Genomic DNA, 24028 nt, shown 5'->3' on the forward strand with positions numbered 1-24028 from the left:
TTTTTGGCTTTGATAAGAATCTCATCAAGGGAAACATTGGAATTGATGAGGTTCCATTTTAAGGGGGAGTGCTATGGAAAGTCGATATTTATATTTAGTTATATTCCCAATTAGTAGATTTTTAATCAATAGATTTTTTAAGGAAATATATTCCTAATAAAGTAGAGTAATTATAGTCAAATTTATATTTCTAATTAAGTAGAGTAGTTATATATATATATATATATGAACAACTACTATTGTGCACACAGTGGGAGGGGACACAAGAGATTTTCTAATCTCAATTGGATTATACCAAGGATCAGCCATAAGCCCTTATCTTTTTACATTAGTTTTAGATGAATTGACAAAACATATACAAAAGAGTATTCCTTGGTGCATGATGTTTGCGGATGATATTGTTTTGATAGATGAGACACGAGAAGGAGTCAATAGAAAGCTAGAGCTTTGGAGAAGTATTCTAGAGTCAAAGGGTTTTAAGTTAAGTAGAACGAAGACAGAATACATGCATTGCAAGTTCAATGAAGGTCAAACTGGTGATAGGGAAGGAGTTAGTTTGAATGGAGTGGTACTGTCCCAAAGTAATCACTTTAAATATCTAGGCTCAGTCCTTCAAGTAGATGGGGGATGTGAGGAGGATGTTACTCATAGGATTAAAGCCGGATGGTTGAAGTGGAGACGTGTCACAGGAGTTTTATGTGATCATAAGATTCCCACTAAGTTGAAAGGAAAATTTTACCGTACAGCCATATGACCGGCTATGTTATATGGTAGTGAGTGTTGGGCACTGAAAGAGTCATATGCGTCTAAGATAAGAGTTGCAGAAATGAGAATGTTAAGGTGGATGAGTGGCCATACTAGACTAGATAAAGTTCATAATGAGAGTATTAGAGAAAAGTTAGGAGTGGTGCCAATTGAATATAAATTGAGAGAAGGGAGATTGAGGTGGTTTGGTCATGTGAAGCGTAGACATATGGAGGCTCCAGTTAGACAAATAGAGCGCATTAGGTTAGAGGATAGAAAGAAAAAAAGAGGTAGACCTAAATTGACTTGGAGGAGAGTAGTACAACATGACCTAGAAGCATTACACATTTCTGAGGATTTAACCCAAAATCGTTTAGAGTGGAGAAAGCGAATCCATATAGCCGACCTCAAATTTTTAGGATAAAGGCTTAGTTGAGTTGAGTTGAGTTATATATATAAAATCTTTTATTTATATGATGAATGAGAAAAATAAAAATGTGGTTTTTTTATGGCTCTTTCCGTTCTCTTCATTTCTTCTCTTTCTTTCATTTTCTTTTTCTTATTCTTAAATCTTAACAGTATGCAACATTAATAAGCATAGAAAAAATATATTAAAATAAATATAGACTTTAATATTAATGTTTTATTTTTTTTCCTCGTAGGAGAATATTATAAGAAATTGTTAGGAAATAGAATAAATCTAAATTTTGGACATTAAGAAAAAATCCCAAACTTTTGATATTCACAAACAAATTTAAATAACTGTTTGTGTTTTTAGGAAAAAAAAAAGGAGAAAAGAGCAATTTTAGATAACCTAGAAACAATGACACTATACAACATGTTAGTTTTTTTTTTTAATAGAAAAAGAGGGCAAATAATCAATAAACAAATGACCTAAGTAGTATGTTAGTGTCTTTTTCTTCAAAAAAAAAAAAAAAAAACAAAGAAGCAATCTTAGAAAATCCTAAAATAAAATATTCACATAGCATTGTTAATGGTTTTAAAAGGAGTACAATTTTAGATAAACTAGATATAAAGGAGTGCAACAAGAATTAAAGATATAGATAATGAGAGAAGATCTGAACGGGTAAGAAGAGAGGGATTAAAGGAACATGAATATTGAAAATGGAAATATGTGCACTTTTTGAGCTTGGGCATGGTAGTTTGATGAGATTTCAGTGATATTTTACCATCAAGACTCTGATTTTGACAACTTACTAGTGTGTTAACACTGAATTCTAATAGATTAGAAAATTTCGTGACTTGTGATATTGTGCTTTGTGAATAAAAGTGCTCGTCAGAAATGGAAATAAAGAAAGCGTGCCATTATAAAGCCTTGTGCTTGGAACAAGGCACGTGCCTAGACGTATAAGGCAAAGTGCTTGTTAAATTGTTGGACGCATAAGGCAAGTGTTTATTAAATTGTTGTCTATCTTTCTTTTATAGAATTATTTGGTTTAGAGTATAGTAAGTCTTGAGCTTGAGGCATGACTTTAACATTGAATGGATAAGAATTCAAACTCACATAGAATCCAATAACATACATTGTTTGGAGGATAAACCTAGACCTAGAGAAAAAATCAATTAAACTGAAACAAATCTATATAAATAAAAACTAACGTGGAAAATATATAATGAATAGATTATTTTATTCAGGTACCTATACATAAAGTGATAAATTAATAATAAAATCATAATAAAATCATAATATATTTTATAAAATTTAATTTTATCTATACATTAAAAATAATTTTTTTCAAATTATAATTATTTTTGTATTTAATTATCCTTCTATAATTAATTTGTCATTTAATATGAAGTGCTGATATAAAATTAATGTGTCTAAGGTCCGGTGTTAGAGTCCTATGCTTTTCTTATTGCTTTTTTTTTTTTGGTTTCATAAATTTTAACATTTAATCTCCTCCATACATTCCATTTGATCTGAGCCGTTCACCTCTACAAATACCTTCATCGCTTATTCTAACCCTATCCCCCAAATTTTCTCTTCCTTGCGTTTCGATCTCCTTTTCTCGTGTGCGTTTCTTTCTCCGTCCCTCTATCTCTCTTTGCATGTTGATTGCTGCAGTCTGAAGGGGTCTCCATTACTACCAGCGACTGCGAGGAACTTAATCTGTATGGATTTATTGGGTTTTTTATTTTTTTGTGTTCTGTTGTTGAAAAATAATATTAGAATTGAAAACTAGATCTGTATGAATTTGTTTGTTGCTTGGGTTTCTGTTTCTCTTCCTTTCTTGTGGTATGGATTATATTTTGAATTTTTATTGTAATGAATGTCTTTGTCTATTTAAAATCCTGAAGAGGTTAACCTATTGATTTGATTTATTCACCTTTCTACGAAGAACAAAATTGGTTTGAAGAAGTGAAACAGAAGAACGAGTAAAACTGATGAGCCAATAGATGCTCACCCCTAGGGAATTGTCTTAGCTCAACCTATGCGTACATCCTTGCTTATGTGTGACTAGGGCTTTTTCCCTTCAAAGTGAGATGACATTCTTTTATTCCCAGCATGTCTATGTTTCTTTCTTTTTTTTTTTGGTGTGTTTTCTTCCCTTTATTTTTTTTTTCTTATTTATGTAGAGAAAATTTTTTGCACTGATGAATAGGCTTAGGCAAATGAATTGCATTCAATCTGGTTTGGCTGACGCGAAGTCCATTTCCTACCCATAATTTGTTTTGTGATATACTTTTAGGAGTTCATTGTTCAACTTAAAAAATACAAGTATCAATGCAACTTGAAGTATGTAGTCTTGTCAGATATTAAAGCGTAGGATCAAACATTGGATACTTTCACATTTTTGCTTCATTATTTCTTAGTGGCACTTACAGGTGTCAAATCATTTGAAGCGGCAATTGTTATAAATGAATGAATGATTAGGCATTTGCAATGCATCTATGATTCTGAAAATGGCAGCACTTACCATGGAAAGATGGAAAGCATTTTATTGTTAGTAAAATCAGTCAATAATTAAGTCATTTGATATATTTGCTTGCAGGAGAGTCTGATAACTTCATAGTCTATGGAACAAATGAATAGCAATAAAGATGCTGAAAATCTTGCAGAAGCGTCATCCAAATCACTATTGTCTGGAAAAAACAATGTGGAAGCTGAGAATGCTGGGGAAATGCCAGATAAAGCAGAATCATCCCATAAAAGAACCCCCAAGTCACTGAAGGCAAAATCTAATATAAAAAAGAAGTCTTTGGCTAGCAGCTCTTTTAAGGCCACTAAAGCTTTAGGTGATCGGCGAAGAAACAGGAGGAGGAAGAATAAGAGTGTAGTACAAGAGAACAAGGAAAGTAACAAAAATGGGAACAAGAATGATCAGAATCAAAATTCAAGGGTAGGGAAATTACAAAAGAATGGTGCCAATGAAGAGCACACTGGGAGGGGAATAGAGACTCAAAAGAGCCAAGCAAGGATTGCTGGTTCAAGTAGGAGCCAACATAGCCAAAGGAATGATGAGAAGCAAGGTGGTCCTGATAAGAGCTCAAGGAGTCAAAAGGACAAAGGAAAGCTTGATGAGGAAAAGAATAAAGGAGATGAAAGAAAGAAAGAGAAGCTTGGTGGTTTAATCTTCATGTGTAATGCAAAGACCAAACCAGATTGTTTTCATTATCGAGTCATGGGTGTGACAGCAAGTAAAAAAGATGTTGTGCTGGGTGTGAAACCTGGACTTAAGCTTTTCCTGTATGATTTTGATCTCAAACTTATGTATGGAATCTACAAAGCATCATCTTCTGGCGGGATGAAATTGGAGCCAAAGGCTTTTGGCGGGTCCTTCCCAGTTCAGGTTATGCTTTATTTTATCCTGCCTACTTTTCTAGATAATAATTTTTGTTTTCTTCATCAATTTAGTCAGATTGCGCACTGATATTTTTGAAGTTCAGGTACGGTTTGGTATTCACAAAGATTGTTTTCCACTCCCTGAGAGTGTTTTCAAGAAGGCCATAAAGGACAATTATGATGAAAAGAACAAGTTCAAAATAGAACTTACTGTTCAACAGGTGAGAATTACTGGTTTAATTTAGCAGTTTGGCGGCGGTTTACTTTTGTGACTTGGCATTCATTTTTTTCCCCAAATTTCCGTTTCAGGTTAGGAAGCTCAGTGCACTTTTCCGACCTGCTGTATACCAGTCAGTGCCATCAGCTGCAGTGCCTTTCCATTCCCCTTCAATGGCAACTATTCGGGATAGGGAAGCCTATGAGGGTGTAAGAGAGTCACGGCCCCATTCAGACAGGGAAACATTTACCAGAGTCAATGGTGATGGTAGAAGTTATCCTGTTGTCTCTCGTGAAAGGGATCAGCATATTGAGCTCAGGGAGTTGGTATCATCGTATAGAGAGGAAGCTCCACGTGATTTATACATGAGTGAAAAGGAGTATCGTACATATGGTCTTCAGAGAGAGAGAAGAAACATGACCTCTCCACATGGTGCGGCTGGTACTCTAGACCCTTACAAGAGGGATCTGGAAGGAGAGCACCTTCTCAGACAGCCAGCCCCTCTATACAACAGTGATACTATTCCTTTGCATAGAGAATCATTTCTTGCTGATCCCCATTACTTGAGCCAGAGAGAGTTACAGACTTACAATCTTGGTGGTAGAAGTGAATTGCCACCTGTGGCAGCATCTAGTTCTGCTGTTCCTGCGTTGGACTCCTATTCAAGGGATCCATCTTATTCTTACCGATATGGTGCTCCATCTGTAAATGCATATCTGCTGCCTCCAAGGAGGGAGGAAATTTCATCAGGTGCCTATAATGTTAATGGTAGGAGGGAGACTTACTTAGCTGATGCTGATCATTTGCGTAGGAGAGATACTGATGAAGTGGATAATTTGTACTTGAAGTATGCTGTTGATCCGCCATCAGATTATAACCAGGCACGCCAAGCAGTCCAACCAGAAAATTTGTCAAGGCCTGTTTCATCTCGTTACGCCTTTGCTGGTTCATCTCTGTCATATCGCTAAGTTCATGTGACAAAAAATTCAGTTATGAACTGTTAATTTCTTTCGAATGCTTGCATTATCTATAAACTATGCTCTTTAATTCTCTATTATACCATATTCTTTGCATTAGATCAATAATTATCAGTCGATCATATTCATATCACTTTTGGGAAGTGTGGCAAGGTTTTCCAAGAAAATCAGAATTAAGGATGTAAACGAGAGCAAGGCTAAGGTAAGTTTGAGCTCAGCCCAAGTATGTTTTGAACCATTGGGTATGAACTCAACTAGGAGCTTGTGAGAGTTCCGGCCTGTCTACTTTTAAATTAACCCTAGGTCGATATCAATGGAATTTGGATCCAAAATCTTTGAAATTTGCCTTCTCGAGCATAAACCTTTTGGATAAATTAATATTACTATTTTAATGAAATTAATTATTATATTAAAAAAATATTATTTAATTTTTATATTTTACTTTTATTATATTATTTAATATCGAATAATTATTTATCAATTAATATTAGTTAAATTATTATTTAATTATTTTATTTTAATAAAATTAATTATTTAATTTTATTTTAATAAAATTAATTATTTAATTTTATTATTTTGAAAAAATATATTATGTTTTTATAATTTAATTTTGTTAATTATTTAATTTTATAATTATTTTTTATACTTAAAATACTTTAATTCTATCCCATTTATTTCTCTTTTTATCTTTCTTATTTCTCTATTTTTATGTTTTTCCTCTTCTATGAAAACACCCTTTTTTTCTTTATTTTCTCTTTATTTTTACCTACTAATAAAATTGGTACATGTTTTCTTTATAAAAAAAGTTAATTAATTTTCTTAAATAATTAAGAAAAATTATTTCATAGTAGAAAAAAATACAAAAATGATATTAAAATAATTGAAAATTAAAAAAAAATAGTAAATTCAAATTTAGTGTTTACATAGCGAAATTTTTATTTTCATTTAATAATATATTTTTTAAAATGTATAAATTAATTAATTAATTTTATTAAAATAAAACGATTAAATAGTAATAATGAGATTAAATAATAATTTAAATAGTATAAATAATAAAAAATTTAATAAAGTTATTAAGTAGTTTAATAAAAATAAAATATAAAAATTAAATAATATATTTTTTAAAATATAAAATAAAATAATTAATTTCATTAAAATATACAAGCTAAACAATAATTTCTCTAAACTTTCTATCCGTTTCTACTCGTTTTCAGTGAAATGTGTATATGGAATTCTTAAGCGTGCTTGAGAAAAATTGAGGGCCCATACTCTAAGACCCGCAAAACAAGAAAAGACTTGGGTCTGAATTATGAATTAACCTCTCAATTTCTTGGAAGAAGCTTTGCTATATTCGTAGATCAAAGAATTTCTTACTTTTCTGGCAAAAAGAATGCAGCAGTCCATTTTAGACTTGCATCCTGTTTAGAGAAAACTTGGTTTATTTACATCTTTTGCTCATTCTCTGCATTTGATTACCCCTAATAGCAATTTCCAGCTTAACCAACCATTATGCTCTAATGCTACTTTCTTTCTTTGGTAATTGCTGCTAATTGAATTTATCAATTAAAATATGTTATTTATTTGTTTTATAATTTCATCATGTAAATAATTATGGATATCTTCTATTATATGGTATTGAGTCTTCTCAGTATAATTAAATTTAATTCCATCAAAAAATATGATTAAAATAAAAATATTTATATTAAAAATTAAAAAAAAAAAATCCTTTCAATGGATGCATAATGAACTAGTTACAACTGATGAGCTGAGTTACGTAACGACAGGTGGTTCTCTTCTTTTCTTAGGCAAAAATAAATAATCCTAAAAAAAATAAATGAGGAGACTCTGACTCTCTCTCTCTCCTGTAGGAATCCTCATTCACTTTTTTTTTTTTTTCTCTTAACTTTGTCAATTTTATTTTTGAACATTCGATTTAAACTGAATTAAATCGAATCAAATCATGAAAATAAAATTATATATTTTAAAATCAAACTGAAATGGATAAAAAATCGAATCGAATTGAACTGCTCTATTTTGATTCGGTTCGGTTGAAACAGATCGATTTTGATTTTTGATTATTTTTTATTTGACTTAATTTTCAAGTTATTTGGTCTGATTTTGACCTTAGTTTGAACCTAATAAATTATTAATCAATGGAATTAAACAATTTATATACATATAAAATTACATATAATTCATAAATTCTTTATAAAAATAAATCAATTCAAAATTAAATAAAACTATTCAGTTCGATTTAATCGATTTTTTCTCTTTAAAACTGAACCAAATCGAATAACTAAAATTTATATAATATGAAACCGAACCGAATCAAATTATTTTAAAAATCGAATCAAATTATCGAGTTAAAGCGATTCAATTTGATTTATTCAGTTTAAATCGGATAACGCTTACCTCTACAGTGTAAAGTGTCGTAAGTATTACGCGTTTCTTGCGTCGCCAAAGCTTCGAGCATGCATTACGAAACCAACGTTTCAGTCAATGCGTATCTTCTTATCCATTCAACCTTAGGATAAATAGATAAAGTTAGAAATTATTTGTATATTATTTTGTGTGTGAAATGAAAAAAGATTCCTCCATTACATTTTCATGATAATTTCTGTAACTAATTTAGTAACTTGATCACCTTCTTTCCAAGTTGTAGATTCCTTCTTATCCAAATTTAATTTCAACTGGTGTTTTTCATAATTACATTTATCATATTAGCTGCTTGTGATTCAAATAGTAAATTTATTTTTTCAACGAATGCACATTAATAATGAACCAATACTGCTCGTGCACTGTGTAAATTATTTTTTTATTTTAATAATATTTTTTATATTATATATTTTTAAAATCATACTAAAATTTTGTTAATATTAAAATTTTTAATTAATTATGTTAAATACAAATTAAATTTTATTAAAATTTTGAACATTAGTATTATTAGTTCATCATTAAATGATAAAGGACATAAGTGGAAGTTTTTATTAGGTGTAATATTAATAATTACTAAAATAAAATAATTAAGTCAAATATTATCTAATATTAATAATTAAATTTAATAAAGTATTTTTGAATGATTAGATAAATCACCATTTAATATTTTTGTTCAATAACATTTTTTATTTTTTAAATTTCAAATATATTTTTTTTATAACTAATAATTGAAAGAAAGGTAAAAAGTTAGCTAAAAAAAATTTAAATATTTTATATTATTTAAATTTTAAATATTTATATTTTTAAATAAAATTAATTTAAATATGTGATATTTTTTACCGAGTGACATATATGTTAATTGATGTTAATGATAACTTTATCAAGAAAATGACAAATTATAAAATTTTAAATTATCTTTTTAATCTCGTGACATAATTTTATAAATTTATTTATATTAATTTTTTTTCTCCAAAATTATAAACTCTTACATGCAAATCCTAATCGAAATTAAATTAATTATACTGTATGAGTTTTTATAAAATTGTTAGAATATCAATAATTTTCACAATAACAATTAAACTTTAATTTTAATAAATTTTAATTTAATAATATTAAAATTATTTTTAAAATAAAAAAAAAATAAAACAAAGAAGTATGTGGAATCAAAATGACAGCGCAAAAGTTAGCGAATAAAATCATTTAGATAACAAATTATATAAACCGAAAAAATAAAATTAAAATGGTTAGATTCAACGTTTTGTTTTTTAATTTGTCACTGGTGATCTCGCCATCGTTGTCGCCTCTATTCGGTGATCTCGCCATCGTTGTTGTTTGCATGTTGCTCACCTCCTCTCGCAGTGCAGTAATCGGCCTTGCATTTTTCTGGACAATTTGGGTTGGTTATGTTTCATTTCATTTCTTCATCCTATAATTTCAGCTTGGTTGTAATTGTTTCTTTATCTGCCTTTCGGTTAAAGGATTTGAGCTTTTCAAGATTGTGATTTTACTGATTATTAATATTTTTCAAGGATTGAATGAGTTGTTACAAAATGAACCGGAGTTTGAGATTGTTGATTTTACTTATCTTGATAATTTTTTCAAGGATTGAATGATTTTACATTCTACTTGGAGAAAAGATCTCAGAACTGATATAGCATTAATAATAATTTTTTTATATAATTAATTTCATATTTCATTGAGTTTAATTATTTATTATATTTTTTATTTTTTAATAATATTTTATTATTTATTTTTTATGCATATTGGCTCCAGAAAAAAAAAATATAATATATTTGTTCTTCATGCTCGAGTACCTAGTTATACTTAGCGTAGCATGATGAAGGCGAAGTGGCTCCTGGAAAAAGGTTCATACTGGTCCATTGACAGTGGTTCTTCAGGTGAAATCAAAGAAAACAGTTTTATTCCATGTCAGAATGGTTTCAAGATCTCATCTCTCCTTGTCCTAATATAGCTGCCAATTCTAAAGTTGATCTCCTTATTAGAAATTCGGGTTCTTGGCTTCGAGAACAGGCTGCCAATTCTGATAGTCTGGAGCTCTTTTGCATGGTTGCATGCAAATGGATTTTATGGCATGCCCGAAAGCTGTTATACTTTAAGAACAAGGTTTCTTCAATCTCTCAGGTCTTGAGTATTGCTTTGACACTTCATTTAGATTATAAAAAATTCTCATATGGACTCCCTGCTCAATGTTAAATGGGTCAAATTGAATACGGACGCTGGAATTTTTAAAGATTAGGGATACGGAAAGCAGAAGCTAGCTATGGCCATTCTCCAAGGTTCGCAAGGGATCTGTCTTTTAAAGACTTGGTGGTGGAGAGTGATTGTATGCGACTTTGAGAGGTACCTTCTGGGCTAAGGGTGCTTGCCCAATCTGATGTTTATTGCCAAGCTTTATAATAATAATAATAATAATAATAAATTTACACTACATCAAAGCGTGTGAGTTATGATGAAAAGAATGAACAACCTATAAGATAAAGTTGCTTCAGTTTCTATATATCTATTTGATTGACATTTTAGACCATTATAGTAAAAAAAAAATTATAATAAATTAAAATATGAATATAATAAATATCGAATTAATTAATTACACGAAACTCTATGCTATTAAATTATAATGAATCTTCATACCTTAGGGGGTCATTTTTTATTTTTAGTCCTTGAAGTTTATTGGGTAGGCATATCTGTCTGTCTACCAAACATAATATAATTTTATATACGAAGTGCGCGTAAACATCAAACCTGTTGATTTGGTTCTGTCAACTAAGATCATGAAAATGGGAATAATATATTTCATTGTTGTGAATTGTCATTCTAATTCTTTAAAAGACTACTCCCTTAAAACAAGGCAAAAATCAATTGCAGAGATGTTCAAACTTTCAAAGTTTGATGTGAAGTTTCATGACAAAATGACTTCAATTTTAAATCTAGCTAGCTGCATGGAATTCCACAAACACACGTAATTATATCATACTTTGGAAATATAATATATTCAGTGGGCATGGTATTCATTAAAGTCTAAATATTAAAATGACAGTGAAAGATTCTTATCTACAAAAAAAAAATTATATTTTACATTTAACTAAGTACAAATTTTATGCTAATCAACTCGATTGGAAAACCATCAAATACCTCTATTATATTTTACATTGGGTGGATAACGTCATTGGTGTAAAATGTAATGCAATCTATTTGTATTTAATTATTATATTCTGTTTATAATTAATGAAATACCATTCCTTTTCTTTTTTTTTTTTTTAAAAAAAAAAACGTTTTAATAATTCCGTATTCTTCGAGTACTTATGATAGCCGTCCATAATAGGAGTCTCTCCAAGAAGCAAATACGAAAAAAGGAGAGAAACAGCCAAGAAAATGGATAAGAACTCCATCACCCGTGCATTCCAATATCCCAAGCCCCAGCGAGAGAGACCTTGAACCCTTCAAAAATAAAAACAGTTTCGCCGCGTAAATACTTTAGACCAGTCCACCAATATGTGTGGATGTTCATCCCATTTAAAGATGGTAATTGTTCAAGACTAATTTAGTCTGCCATATACTCGATTAATTTTGTTCAACCTTGCTTCAATTCTAATATTACTGGAATAAGAATGGGTAAAAATTTTTTCTGCTTCAAATCTCATAATATATTTGTATAATAATATATTATTCCATTTATTTATAAATAATAATTACATTTAAAAATTTTAACGATAATTAAAGAAATAATTTTATAATCTCAATTTCATAAAAAAATAAATATTAACATGATATATAGTTAATTTTATTAAAAAAATGAGATAATATTAATTTTAAAAATTTATATAAATATTTATTATATTTTATAAAAATAAATAATAAAAATAATTAATTTTTTGTGATCTTAAAAACATATCAAATAATTTTAAATAAAATAAAAAATTAAATATGACTATTATTTACCGATGAAAGGTATATTTTTTATTAAAAATTTATTTTTATATATTATAATTTAAATAAAATAAAAATGTATTATTAAAATTAAAAAATTTATATTCTTTACTCATAATTTATTTTTAAATAAATAAATAAATTTATATTATATAATAATAAATTAAAATAAAAAAGAAAAAAGAAAAATTCGCACAGAGAAGTCACCATTTAATCTTATTATATTTTCCCTCCCAAGTCCTATCTTATTATTATTCTGTAGGTTGTCATTTTCCTTGTAAATAAATTTCTTAATTTTTTTAATGTGATTATTACAAATTTAATTTTTTATAAAAATAAATTTAGTAATTACTAAATTAAAATATTTAAATTTAAATTTATATATTATTTATTTAATTATATATTTTTTAATTAATTTTATACACCATATAATTATTAATATCAATATAATTTATTAAGGAATTAATTTTTTTATGCCTTGGCAAAGCATATGTAGTAACGTAATTGAGCCACACTGACAAGGAACAGAACCACCAACCAATAACATTTTTCAAATAAAAAATAACAATTTTCAAATTTAGAGAAAGACCCAGCAGTTTTTTCCCCTGAAAATTTCGGCAGTTTTCCTGGAAACAAACAAGATAGGAAGGGTCTATATATACGTTCGCGCAATGAACACATTGATAAAACAGAAAGAGGGATTTTATTTGAATTTTTGGCAACTAATACAACAGTAGAACGCGAGAATTAGGTTGTTGCAGCGCTTTAGAAGAGATTTTTCTGGTTTTTCTTTCACATTGATTCTAGTTTAGCGAGAGATACAGGGAGAGATGGGAGGATGTGTATCGGGTGATTTGAAAGGAGGGAAACAAGCCATCGGAGGGGCCCTACAGAGGCCCACAGAGGCACCCAACGATTCTGGCCTTAATGACGCGGTCGATTTCTTCTATCGTTCTCGTGGCCTCCATGCGCTCTATACCCAAATTGAGGTGTATATACATAGATATATATAACCATGCATGTATTTGTGTCTGAATAGTACTTGTGCTTGCCATTTTGCAAAACTTTATAAAGATTCCTTTTGTACTGTTTTTATCATTCTTCAGCACTTTAATTTTGTTTTATTTGTCTTCTTCTTTAGTTTATCACCATGTGCTTTGTGTTTGTTATCTGGTGGAGGTCGTAATTTATTATGTTAATTTTGCGTTTAGGGTTTTGTAAATGCTCTGTTTGTTTACTGAGGAAAGAGAGAGAAGAGGAAATTTTTTGGATTTTCTTTTTGTTTTCCCGAAATTTTTATTGGTTTTGTATTGCTTCCTAGTTCTACATGTACTTGCATGTGTGTATTAAGCTCCCTTTGTACTTGCATATGTGTATTAAGCTTTCTTTGGTATTGCTATTAGAATCACATCTTTAAATTAGAGAAGGTATTAAAGATTAATTTAAAATTAAATTTAATATATTTTATTCATAAAAATTTTAAAATAATTAAACTGTTTTTCTCTAACTGTTTTTTTCACGTCTAAAATGGTACTTCTTAAAAATCAAATTTTTAACTTTCCAATCGCTATTTCCAATGGATGGTAAGTGTGAGTTTTTGTGGTTCTGGTTTAAAGAACTCTAGCGTTGAGACAAGTGAGGAAGTCGTAAATGAATGTCATTTAATGGGCAATGGGAGGATAGGAACATATAGTCAAGTGGAATAAATGACAATGGTGGTGGTCTTTTTTTATTTGAATATTTGAAATAGATTGCCCTGCCCAAAGATATTTAAAAAAAAAAAAAAAGAAAAGATGAAACATGAAACCTCCGCTTCCAAGTTCCAACTATGTATTGAAGTTCTATAGATATCAAATTTCTGAGTTAAATTGATTCATGAATGTAAATTATTATGAATGGAATTGTTTTGGCAGCAAGAAGTCAACAACATATAAATATTTGCGCTGCAACTTTTTTGATGTTTTGTAATATTTTATGTAAAGATTAAAAAAAAAAAATTGAGGTCTAGAAACCCTTTCACAACCTTCTTGGAGTACTGCTGAGGACTATGTGGGAAGTTAGAAACAAAGATATTTTCTTCTTCTTGATGTTAGATTGAGATTTCTTATAAAAAGGAAGTATTTACTATTATTGTTATTATTATTTGATAAAATCCCATAATAGTGCTGTTTCAGACCTTTTTCTTTGATTAGTTACGATGCTGAATAAATGGTGTGTTGTTGTTTTTAAGAAATGTAAAAATATTTTTGAGATGTTAATTGATGTGACTAATAATTTTTACATGTGTTTTGAACATTGACTATTTCATATGGTCTTTGTTCCACATGTTTAAAATTAGCTCACAGTATTGAAAATTGCCCTTGGGATTATTCCATAGTCATCATTTGAAGATTCTCACTTTTTAGATGCTTGCATAGCTTACGGGAATGGGACAAAACATTGATTCTTAAATCTCATTTGTTGCTAAAAAGGAAAAAAGAATCATCATTTGTTTCCCTGTTATCTCATTTGGCCTTGTGGTGCTTCATTTGTAGTATGGACCATTGGCTAAGCTATTCGATACGCAATTGTGATGCTTGAATGCTTTATATATGGTTCAATAAGCAATAATGTCATACATGCAAAACTCATAATTTAATGGCATAACAGCATATCTTAGCATGGCTATTCATATGGATGTTTATAAACTTATCCTTTTATCATGTTTTCGCTTTGAACTATTGTATATTCACATTTTTCAAATATGCACTGCAGTTGGCGTTATCAGCTTCGAAGTTACTTGATCGTGACATCACATCAAAGGTTATTTCTTTAGCCTGTTACCTTATTATGTGATTGACATGACATCAAAACTTGTTTCTTTAGACTGCTCCCTTATCATGTGATACTGTTTCATTTAATCTTTTGGTGTGCTGGTGCTGCTAGATTGTTGTGTTGTCTTACTGTGGATACGGCCTCTTTTCCCTTTTCATTTTTCTAGTCTTTAAGTTTGTTTATTTGGGTGTATCATCTTCTCATTGCTACAATTAATTAGAAAGAAAATAAAAGGGGATGATAGAAGAATACATATGCAACTTTTTTTTTTTTTGGATAAAAAATAAAGAGGAGTTTTTGCTCAATTGTGCTCAAAGTTTGACACTTTTTCTTGTTTGGTTTGGTCTAAAATGTGTGTTTATTTTCAGAGTGACCCGATGGCAGTTGTATACATAAAGAAAAAGGATGGAAAACTTGAGGAGATCGGTCGCACTGAAGTCATTTTAAACAACTTAAATCCTTCTTGGATTGAAAAGATTAGACTTGCTTATCAGTTTGAGATAGTGCAGCCACTAGCGTGGGTTTCTCTTATCCTCTTTAATACCAGTTTTCTTGACGTATTTAAATTTATTTTTCCTTGTTGAACTTCTCTTTTCCTTTTATGCAGCTTTCACATCTATGATGTAGACACCAAATATCACAATTTACCAGTGAAGGTACATCTTGTGTCGCTGACATTTACCTATAATATCAATGCCAGTTTTGTAGTGGGAAAAGTTTAGAGCAAGTCTCACATCTCTGCTAATCCTTAAGTGCTAAGATTGTGTTGTAACATAAAAATCTATTTCATGGACACAATGAAAATTTGATTGGTTGATAATCACATTAGTCAGTAGTTGCATTCAGTAAATAGATTCCCAGAGGTACATGACACATGCAAACCATGTCCTTTTTTTTAAAAAAAAAAAAAATAAGAAGAAAAAGAGAGACAAGCACAGACTTTTTGGGGCCGACCTCACAGAAAAAAGTTCAAAGGAGACTTGAGAGAAATCTGAAAAGAAATGGAAAGCAACCAAAGAATTTAAAGTGATGAAAGTTTTTTGATGATCTTTGGTTATTTGGATTAATTGGCAACGATAATTTTTTTTTAAATTCGCAACAATAAGTTTTTACTATCTCTTTCAAAACATTGAGATGCATTAGCTCAAGGTTAAGTTTTATGTGTTTTAAACTCTATTTTGTATTGCCTTGTAGTCATTGAAGTTGGAGGATCAACAATTTTTGGGAGAAGCCACTTGTGTTCTGTCTGAGGTTAGTTTGCTTTCAATGCTATGTATATTGCTTGTTAAATTTATTAGAAGTATTTATAATGAACCAACGATTTGGTATATGGATCTTGTGATACATTTGTCTTTGTAGTTCATTAATATTTTCATTCGGGCTTTGAGGGACATAATTTTTGAACTACTTCATGCTTTAATGATTTTCAAGTAAAGCCTGTGGACAACCTATATGTTTCGAATTTATGGGATCTAACAGGCTTACAAAGATTTGTGATCATACTCTTGATGCTGATGCATGTATATATAATTTTTTTTTTCTTTGTGGCAGATAGCGACCAAACATAATCATTCATTAACCCTGAATCTCCATAACAAAAATGGGCATGAAGCTTTGAGAAATTTAGGGACACTTACTATCCATGCTGAGGAAATTGTTGCCTCCAGAACTGCCATTGAGCTAACATTTCGTTGTTCCAACCTGGACAACAAAGATGTATTTTCTCTAAGTGTATGTATTTGAAAGGCTGTCATTTTCAGAGTTTGATGTTACTTTCATTTGTTGTTTTTCTACCGTGTCGGATTCTTAATTTTTATAGCTTTGTTACAGGACCCTTTCTTAAGAATCTCTAGAATAGTTGAGACTGGAGGTTCTATTCCAATATGTAAGAGTGAGGTGGTGAACAATAATCTAAATCCACTGTGGAGGCCCCTACATCTGAGCATGCAGCAATTCGGAAGCAAGGCAAGCTTAATTTGGTTAAATTGTGGACTAGAATTAGTAGCATTTCTGGTAGTATCAGTAACTCAGGTGGAAAAAACTCATTTTGTATTTCACTTTGATACAGGATAATCCACTGGTTATTGAGTGTTTTGATTTTAACAGCAACGGCAATCATGTTCTTATTGGGTAATTGTTTACTTCTTCCTTTTTTTGTTTTACTTTTTTGCTAGTCAATTATTTTTAGTGGTTTGGACCACTGCTGATATTATTTATTTTAATTTGTCTTCAGGAAGCTTCAGAAATCAGTTGCTGAGCTGGAAAAGCTTCATAGAGAAGGAAGTGGTGCAAATTTCATCTCGCCATCTCATCGAGGCCATGAGAAGGTGTTAGTTCTTGCTTGTTGCAAAGTTTAGTATATTCTACCATGCCACTGTCTTTGCTAATCCCTTGTTTTACCTTATAGGTTCTGAAGGGTCAGCTGTTTGTGGATCGATTTGTGGAGAGGGATCAGCACAGTTTTCTGGATTATATATCAAGTGGCTTTGAGCTAAATTTTATGGTGGCTGTTGACTTTACAGGTAAATAACCTTTGACTTCGTCTCATTATTCATTCCTATTCTTCCCCTTGCCTACCGGCTTTCCAGTTTGGTATCTAATTTGCAAGGATAACTAGAAATTCATCTTTGAGGGGGCCAAAGATGAATATTAAAAAGAAAATGAATGAAATCTTGATTCAAATACAAGGACCAAAATAAAAAAGTGAAATATTAAGAGATCATCCAAAGTTAAATAATTTAAAGAATGTGAATAAAATTGATATGAAAGTGTAGGCACCAAACAAATGAATATTAAAGGTGTAAACAGTATATTTCTGAAAAATACACAAAAATTTATGGGTAAAATTTTAATTTTAAAAACTTTTGGGGGGCCACAGCCTCTTCACTCCTTAACATAATTCTGCCCCTGCTGATTTGTTCTTTTGCTATTTGAATGTTCAGCTTCAAATGGAAATCCTCAAAATCCAGATTCCTTGCACTATATTGATCCTTCGGGCTGTTTGAATTCTTATCAGCGGGTAAAGCTGTTCTTACTTCTGACTTGCTCTAATTTGTCTTAGTCCGATATTGATGAACAACTATTATTGTTTAATCTGGCATGCCATATTATTTTTCTAATGGCTATTAAGGTTTATAGAACAGATTTTGTCCTTTTCCTTTTTCTTTGACGGTTGTACTTCCTTTCATATATTTTCAGCAGAAAACACCATTCATGAATGAATTGGCTAAATCTTTTCGCAGGCTATAATGGAAGTGGGGGAGGTCATACAATTTTATGATTCTGATAGGCGTTTTCCTGCTTGGGGCTTTGGGGGAAGGACACCTGCTGGTACAATATCACATTGTTTTAACTTGAATGGAAGTCCTAGTGGCTTTGAGGTAATAGAATCAGGGTTTATATTGACTTGTTTTAGAATTGATTAGGTTTTCTTAATTTGAGGGATCAGATTCCTCCTTAATTTATGGATAACATTTCTCCTTAACTCGTAGAAAATCTCATAATTCAAGGTGGTTTGAATTCTTTCTTTATTTATGAAATATGTCTTGTGCTTTCCATTATAAATATGAACTATGTACTATGTAAATGTGAAAGAGTGAAGTAAATGAAAATGTATCCTTTGTGGCCTTTTTTCTTCTTATTTTCTCTTTCTAAAAACTTAAGGGCCAATAGAAAATTCTTGGGATTCTATATTGTCCTCCTTCTTGACAAAGCTACAGTTTTAAGTTCTAAGGCTGAGGGTTTTAGTCATAAGCTATTCATCATTCTCTTCTTCTCTTTCTTCATGATTTGAAAGCCAAGGGTTGAAGTCCCTATTTTCTTCTTCTTCTTCATTAGAGTCTAGGGTTTGAGTCCCTGCTCTTTATTTCTTCTTTTCTCTTGCTTAAGCCATTATTGCTGAGAACTCCATTGTCCCTATTATAGGAGGTGTGTGAGGATAATCTAAGTCTCACCACCTTCCCCGTGAAATTGCAATCAACGGCAACCTTCTTCAAAGAAACCCTAACGTCAGAGCCAAGCGCGTGATGAAATATGAGTGAGGATAATCTAAGCCTCCGCGCGCCTCTACAAGTTTTCTGCCCACAATCCACGCGTTGATGCGTGAGGGACGTACAGACAGCGTTTTGCCAGCACCTCTTTGACGAAGATGATCCTACCTAACCACTTGCTCTCACCTGAAACTCGCTGGAGCTTCATTCCTCTTCCAACAGTAGCTGCTTATTTATTTATTTATTTTTTTTTAAGTTCTTGATTCCATAACTTTATAAAAATCTCATCAAGGGAAGAGTATTAGAATTGATAAGATTTTCCATAATTTGAGGGATAAGATTCCTCCTTAATTTATGAGATGAGATTTCTTCTTAATTCTTAGAAAATTTCATAATTCAAGATGTTTTGAATCCTTTCTTAATTTATGAAATATGTCGTGCTTTCCATTATAAATATGGACTATGCATTATGTGAATGTGAAAAAGAGTGAAGTAAATGAAAATGTAGCCTTTATGTTCTTTCCTCCTTTCTTCTTTTTTCTTCTTATTCTCTCTTTCTAGAAACTTAACAACTTGCATTATGGTTTATTGGTAGATGGTCTGAATTGACTCGCATATATTGGTAGATGGTTTCTGTACAACTGATTTTTTTTTTTCTTTTCTCCTTGAATTTATGTTGATAAATCCTATGTTATCGACTTCCGAATTAGTGATATGCAACTTGATTTTAGACTATATTGTCAATATTAAGAGTAATACACCATCTCACTTCACAATAAGAGTAATTTCATTTATTTAAGAATCATCTAGATCCTGGCAACATCACATGTATTTGTGCAGTTATCATTTGCTTGCATATTTGTTGATAAAAATTAGTAAATCAAGCATTGATGCCCTTGGCTTAGGTCAGGGTGTTCCAGTTAACAGGGATTTTGTGTGTATAAATATGTTGATATAATGTCTCATTACTTGATTGTAAATGTTATCCTAGTTAATAAAATTGATGGTTTTATTTTATTATCTAAGTTAGAATAATTACTGTTTGGAATTTTCTCCCCACTTCTGCTGTTGGGTTATGTTCTAATGTTGTCCAATGAATGGGAAAATTTACTACAAATTGCAGCATCTTGCCAATTCTTTTTGTTCCTTTGTTTAACAGGTTGAGGGCATTGAAGGCATCATGGCTGCTTATGAAACTGGTCTACGCAATGTTGCTCTGGCAGGACCCACTTTATTTGGACAAGTGATCAACACAGCTGCTCAAGTTGCTGGTCAGTCTCTCTCGGACAATAACAACAAGTATTTTGTCTTGCTCATTATAACGGTAATTGAACTATGACTTGGACATCCATTTTTCTCTCTTATTTTCTTTTATCCAATTAATAAATAAGCTGCCACCTTTTCTAGGATGGAGTACTCACAGATCTTCAGGAAACTAAAGATGCTTTGGTGAAGGCTTCTGATCTTCCACTATCAATTCTTATAGTTGGAGTAGGAGGTGCAGACTTTACACAAATGGAGGTGTGACTTGTTTTATTTATCCTTACATTATACTTGTATTTTTAATTGTTTCTGTAACAGTTTTTTACCTTTTGGATAAGACAGTGCCATTTGCACCTATTGAAAATCTTTAACTTGGAGTAAATCTGAATTTCATACAGATCCTTGATGCTGATCATGGATGTAGACTCGAGAGTTCTACTGGTAGGGTGGCTACACGAGATATAGTACAATTTGTTCCAATGCGAGAAGTGCACAGTGAGTACAAATGGGATCTGTCCCTACAAATTATTTTAAATGAATTTAAAGATGCAAGTTTCTGTAGATGTTGAAGTGAGTTATGAAATGTTGAGAATGTGGCACAGTGTCTCTTGGTCTGAAAATTAAACCCAAAGCTGCATGGTCCACGTCTGTCTTGATTGACAAACTGAAGGTAGAGCTGTACAATATTTAATTATGATTATGGGTGTAGATTTGGTTTTAGGACTTGATCCATGCTTTACCCCTCCTTAGTTATACAGAATGAATAACAATAGCTGGAAATTAAATAGCTTATTATTCAATAAGATGTTAACCAACTCCTAGACGTGAAAATGATCATAACTGTAATGGCATGGAAGGGCTTTTATGGGATTAAAGAAGTGCCAAAGCATGACAAGAGTCAGTGAGTTGGTAACTCTTGATGCTGTGAATAAGATCACTGCAGTACACACTTTCTCACACGATTTTCGTGAGGAGCTTCCTCACATGTGAACATAAGAAACAATCCTCCCAATCTGACTGCAATGTTCATATTGGAAGGTCGCTATTACTCCAATTGTTATGCTATCTGATGTTTACAAATTTTTTTTATTCTTTTAGGAGGATGTTAGTCATAGGATTAAAGCCGAATGGTTGAAGTGGAGACGTGCAACGGGAGTTTTATGTGATCGCAAGATTCCCAATAAGTTAAAAGGAAAATTTTATCGTACAACCATACGACCGGCTATGTTATATGGTAGTGAGTGTTGGGCACTGAAAGAGTCGTATGCGTCTAAGATAAGAGTTGTAGAGATGAGAATGTTAAGGTGGATAAGTGGCTATATTAGACTAGATAAAGTCCGTAATGAGAATATTAGAGAAAAGGTAGGAGTGGTGCCAATTGAAGATAAGTTGAGAGAAGGGAGATTAAGGTGGTTTGATCATGTGAAACGTAGACGTACGGAGGTTCCAATTAGACAAGTAGAGCACATTAGATTAGAGAATAGAAAGAAAAAAAGGAGTAGACTTAAATTGACTTGGAGGAGAGTAGTACAACATGACCTAAAAATATTACACATTTCTGAGGATTTAATTCAAAATTGTTTAGAGTGGAGAAAGCGAATCCATATAGCCGACCTCAAATTTTTGAAATAAAGGCTTAGTTGAGTTGAGTTGAGTTGAGAAATTAGTGTTCCTATTGGACCTAGGTGATGCAGCTTGAAACACCCATGTAACTTGAACAGTTAAGCGTGCTATGTGTTTCTTTTACTCTGGACTTTAACACTTGGTATTGGCTTTAAAAGGTGTTACATGGTTTTTTTTTTTTTTTTTTTTTTTCACTCCCTTTCCCCTAAAGCCATTTTATTTTTATGACCTTAATTAACAGGTTAATTATGTTGTGGACAGGTGGACAGCTGTCTGCGGTTCAAGCCCTTTTGGAAGAGCTGCCTGGACAGTTTTTATCCTATGTGCGGTCTAGAGATATCAAACCATTTGCTCGCCATGGAACTTGAAGATTTGATTGGGAGCAGGAGGGGGTTTATTCCGAAGTTCCTTAAAAAAGAAAACTCACTCTCCGAGCAAGGAGGAGGCCGCCCCTACTCGAAAGGGGCAGAGGACAGCTGTGGCTTAGCAAGAAAGAGCGGTCAGAACCTGCAGAAAAATGAAATGCTAAAGAAAGAACTAGAGAGAGACCTCTTCTCTTGAATGCCATAGTTTTTTTTTGTTTTTTTTTCTTTTCTTAGATATAATAATTCGTTCGTTAGGAGGCCTTGAATAGCAGAGAATACAAGTTTAAAAAGTCCCTATAGCCTTAAGAAGTAGAATTGGACATCACTCCCCTCTCTGTGCCTATTGTGGCAATGTAGAGACAATGAAGCACCTTTTTATCCTCTGCCTTAAAAGTCTGGTTTGGCGAGAGATTGGCGAGGTACCCCTCTTGGCTAAACCTGGCGTCAATTTCCAGGTATCACTAATCCCCTAGTCATCGAGAGCTTGACATGTCGTGAAGCAATTTTACTTGCTTGGTGTTCTTTTTGAAGGAGATTCTTTATCAGTCATCGTAGTTGCAAAGGGTTTTAATACTCCTCTTGCCATTCGGAACATCTTTGATGTTAATCACTTTTCTGATTTTCTTCATGTTAAGGGTAGGGTTGTGCACGGTTCCGAGGAGTTTCAAACGAAATCAATAATTTTGTTGAATTAATTGAAATTATACCAAACTGAATTTATTTTGATACTTTAGTTTGATTATATTTTTTCACTAAGAACTGAATCATAACTGTATCAAAATCTAATTAAGAATATAATTTATATATGTTTTTTTTATGTTTTTTTTAGATATATTATATATTTTTAATGTGATTATATATATTTATATAAGTTCAATTATAAACTAAATCTAAACATAACTCAATATTATATTTTATTTTTTTATATTTTCTTAATCGTTTTAGTTATAAATATATTAAATTATCTTATAATTCTTAATTATAAATATATTATTATACTATTTTATAATTAAATATTATATAATTAATAAATAGTTAAAATATATATTATATGATATACTTATACTATTATATTATATAATGTACTTAATCTTAAATTACATAGTTAATAATGATATATTTGGAAATAACTAAAAAAATATATTATATGATATATTATATATTAATAACTCAATTTAAAATTTAAATGTTAATTCAAATACAATTTTTTTAAATAAATAATTATATAAATTTGTATTAAGAATCGAATCGAATTAAAATCATGTCTAATTAAATTGAAACTGAAGAATCAAGAATTAAATCAAAATAATGAAGAATCAAATTAAAATTGTATTGAAATTTCAATTTGGTTATAGTTTTTAGACAAACCCCAAACAAATTGGAACCGCACATCCTAGTTAAGAGGCAGTGTAATAGGGACGCTCATTTATTATTTTCAAAAGCGTGTCATGATGCCTCCTTTCTTTTGAACCACTTGTATCAAACTAATTATATACTCTCTATTTTGCCTGGTTGGCTTTAATGAAGCTCTATATTTGATAAAAAAAAAAAATAATAATAATAATAATTCAGTTAATTCAATAAAAAATCCAACTAATCGAACTAGGATTTATACTCTGTTGGGTGTGCTGAATTTTTTTTCTCTTCTATGCTGTATTCCCTTTCCCTCTCCTCAAGATTTGACCACTGGATTCTCTTCATGGTTTCAAGGTTCTCATCCTACATCTGCATGTCCAAAACCGTCACTAATGAAGATGGCTCCAGCTACATGTCCAAACTCCAAGTCTCTGACGAAGGCGGCTCCTGCATGTCTAACACTCCCAAGTAAAATGGGTAACTCTTGCTGC

General features: G+C 31.1%; 1 protein-coding gene across 1 annotated transcript; it reads left to right on the forward strand.

Annotated features, from left to right (window-relative positions):
• Positions 1-2691: 2691 nt before the first annotated feature.
• On the forward strand, positions 2692-22995 carry LOC110656891 (uncharacterized). Its single transcript, XM_021813871.2, has 21 exons — positions 2692-2877; positions 3759-4556; positions 4654-4770; positions 4859-5731; positions 5844-5945; positions 12940-13116; positions 14882-14929; positions 15310-15458; positions 15549-15597; positions 16136-16192; positions 16493-16672; positions 16772-16906; positions 17010-17071; positions 17175-17268; positions 17349-17463; positions 17884-17960; positions 18184-18321; positions 20090-20254; positions 20338-20451; positions 20592-20688; positions 22078-22995. The coding sequence occupies exons 2-21, from the start codon at positions 3783-3785 to the stop codon at positions 22182-22184; spliced, it is 3630 nt and encodes a 1209-aa protein (XP_021669563.2). The 5' UTR covers positions 2692-2877; positions 3759-3782; the 3' UTR covers positions 22185-22995.
• Positions 22996-24028: the final 1033 nt, after the last annotated feature.

The sequence above is a fragment of the Hevea brasiliensis genome, chromosome 5 (genome assembly GCF_030052815.1).
Source record: "Hevea brasiliensis isolate MT/VB/25A 57/8 chromosome 5, ASM3005281v1, whole genome shotgun sequence".
Lineage (NCBI taxonomy): Eukaryota > Viridiplantae > Streptophyta > Magnoliopsida > Malpighiales > Euphorbiaceae > Hevea > Hevea brasiliensis.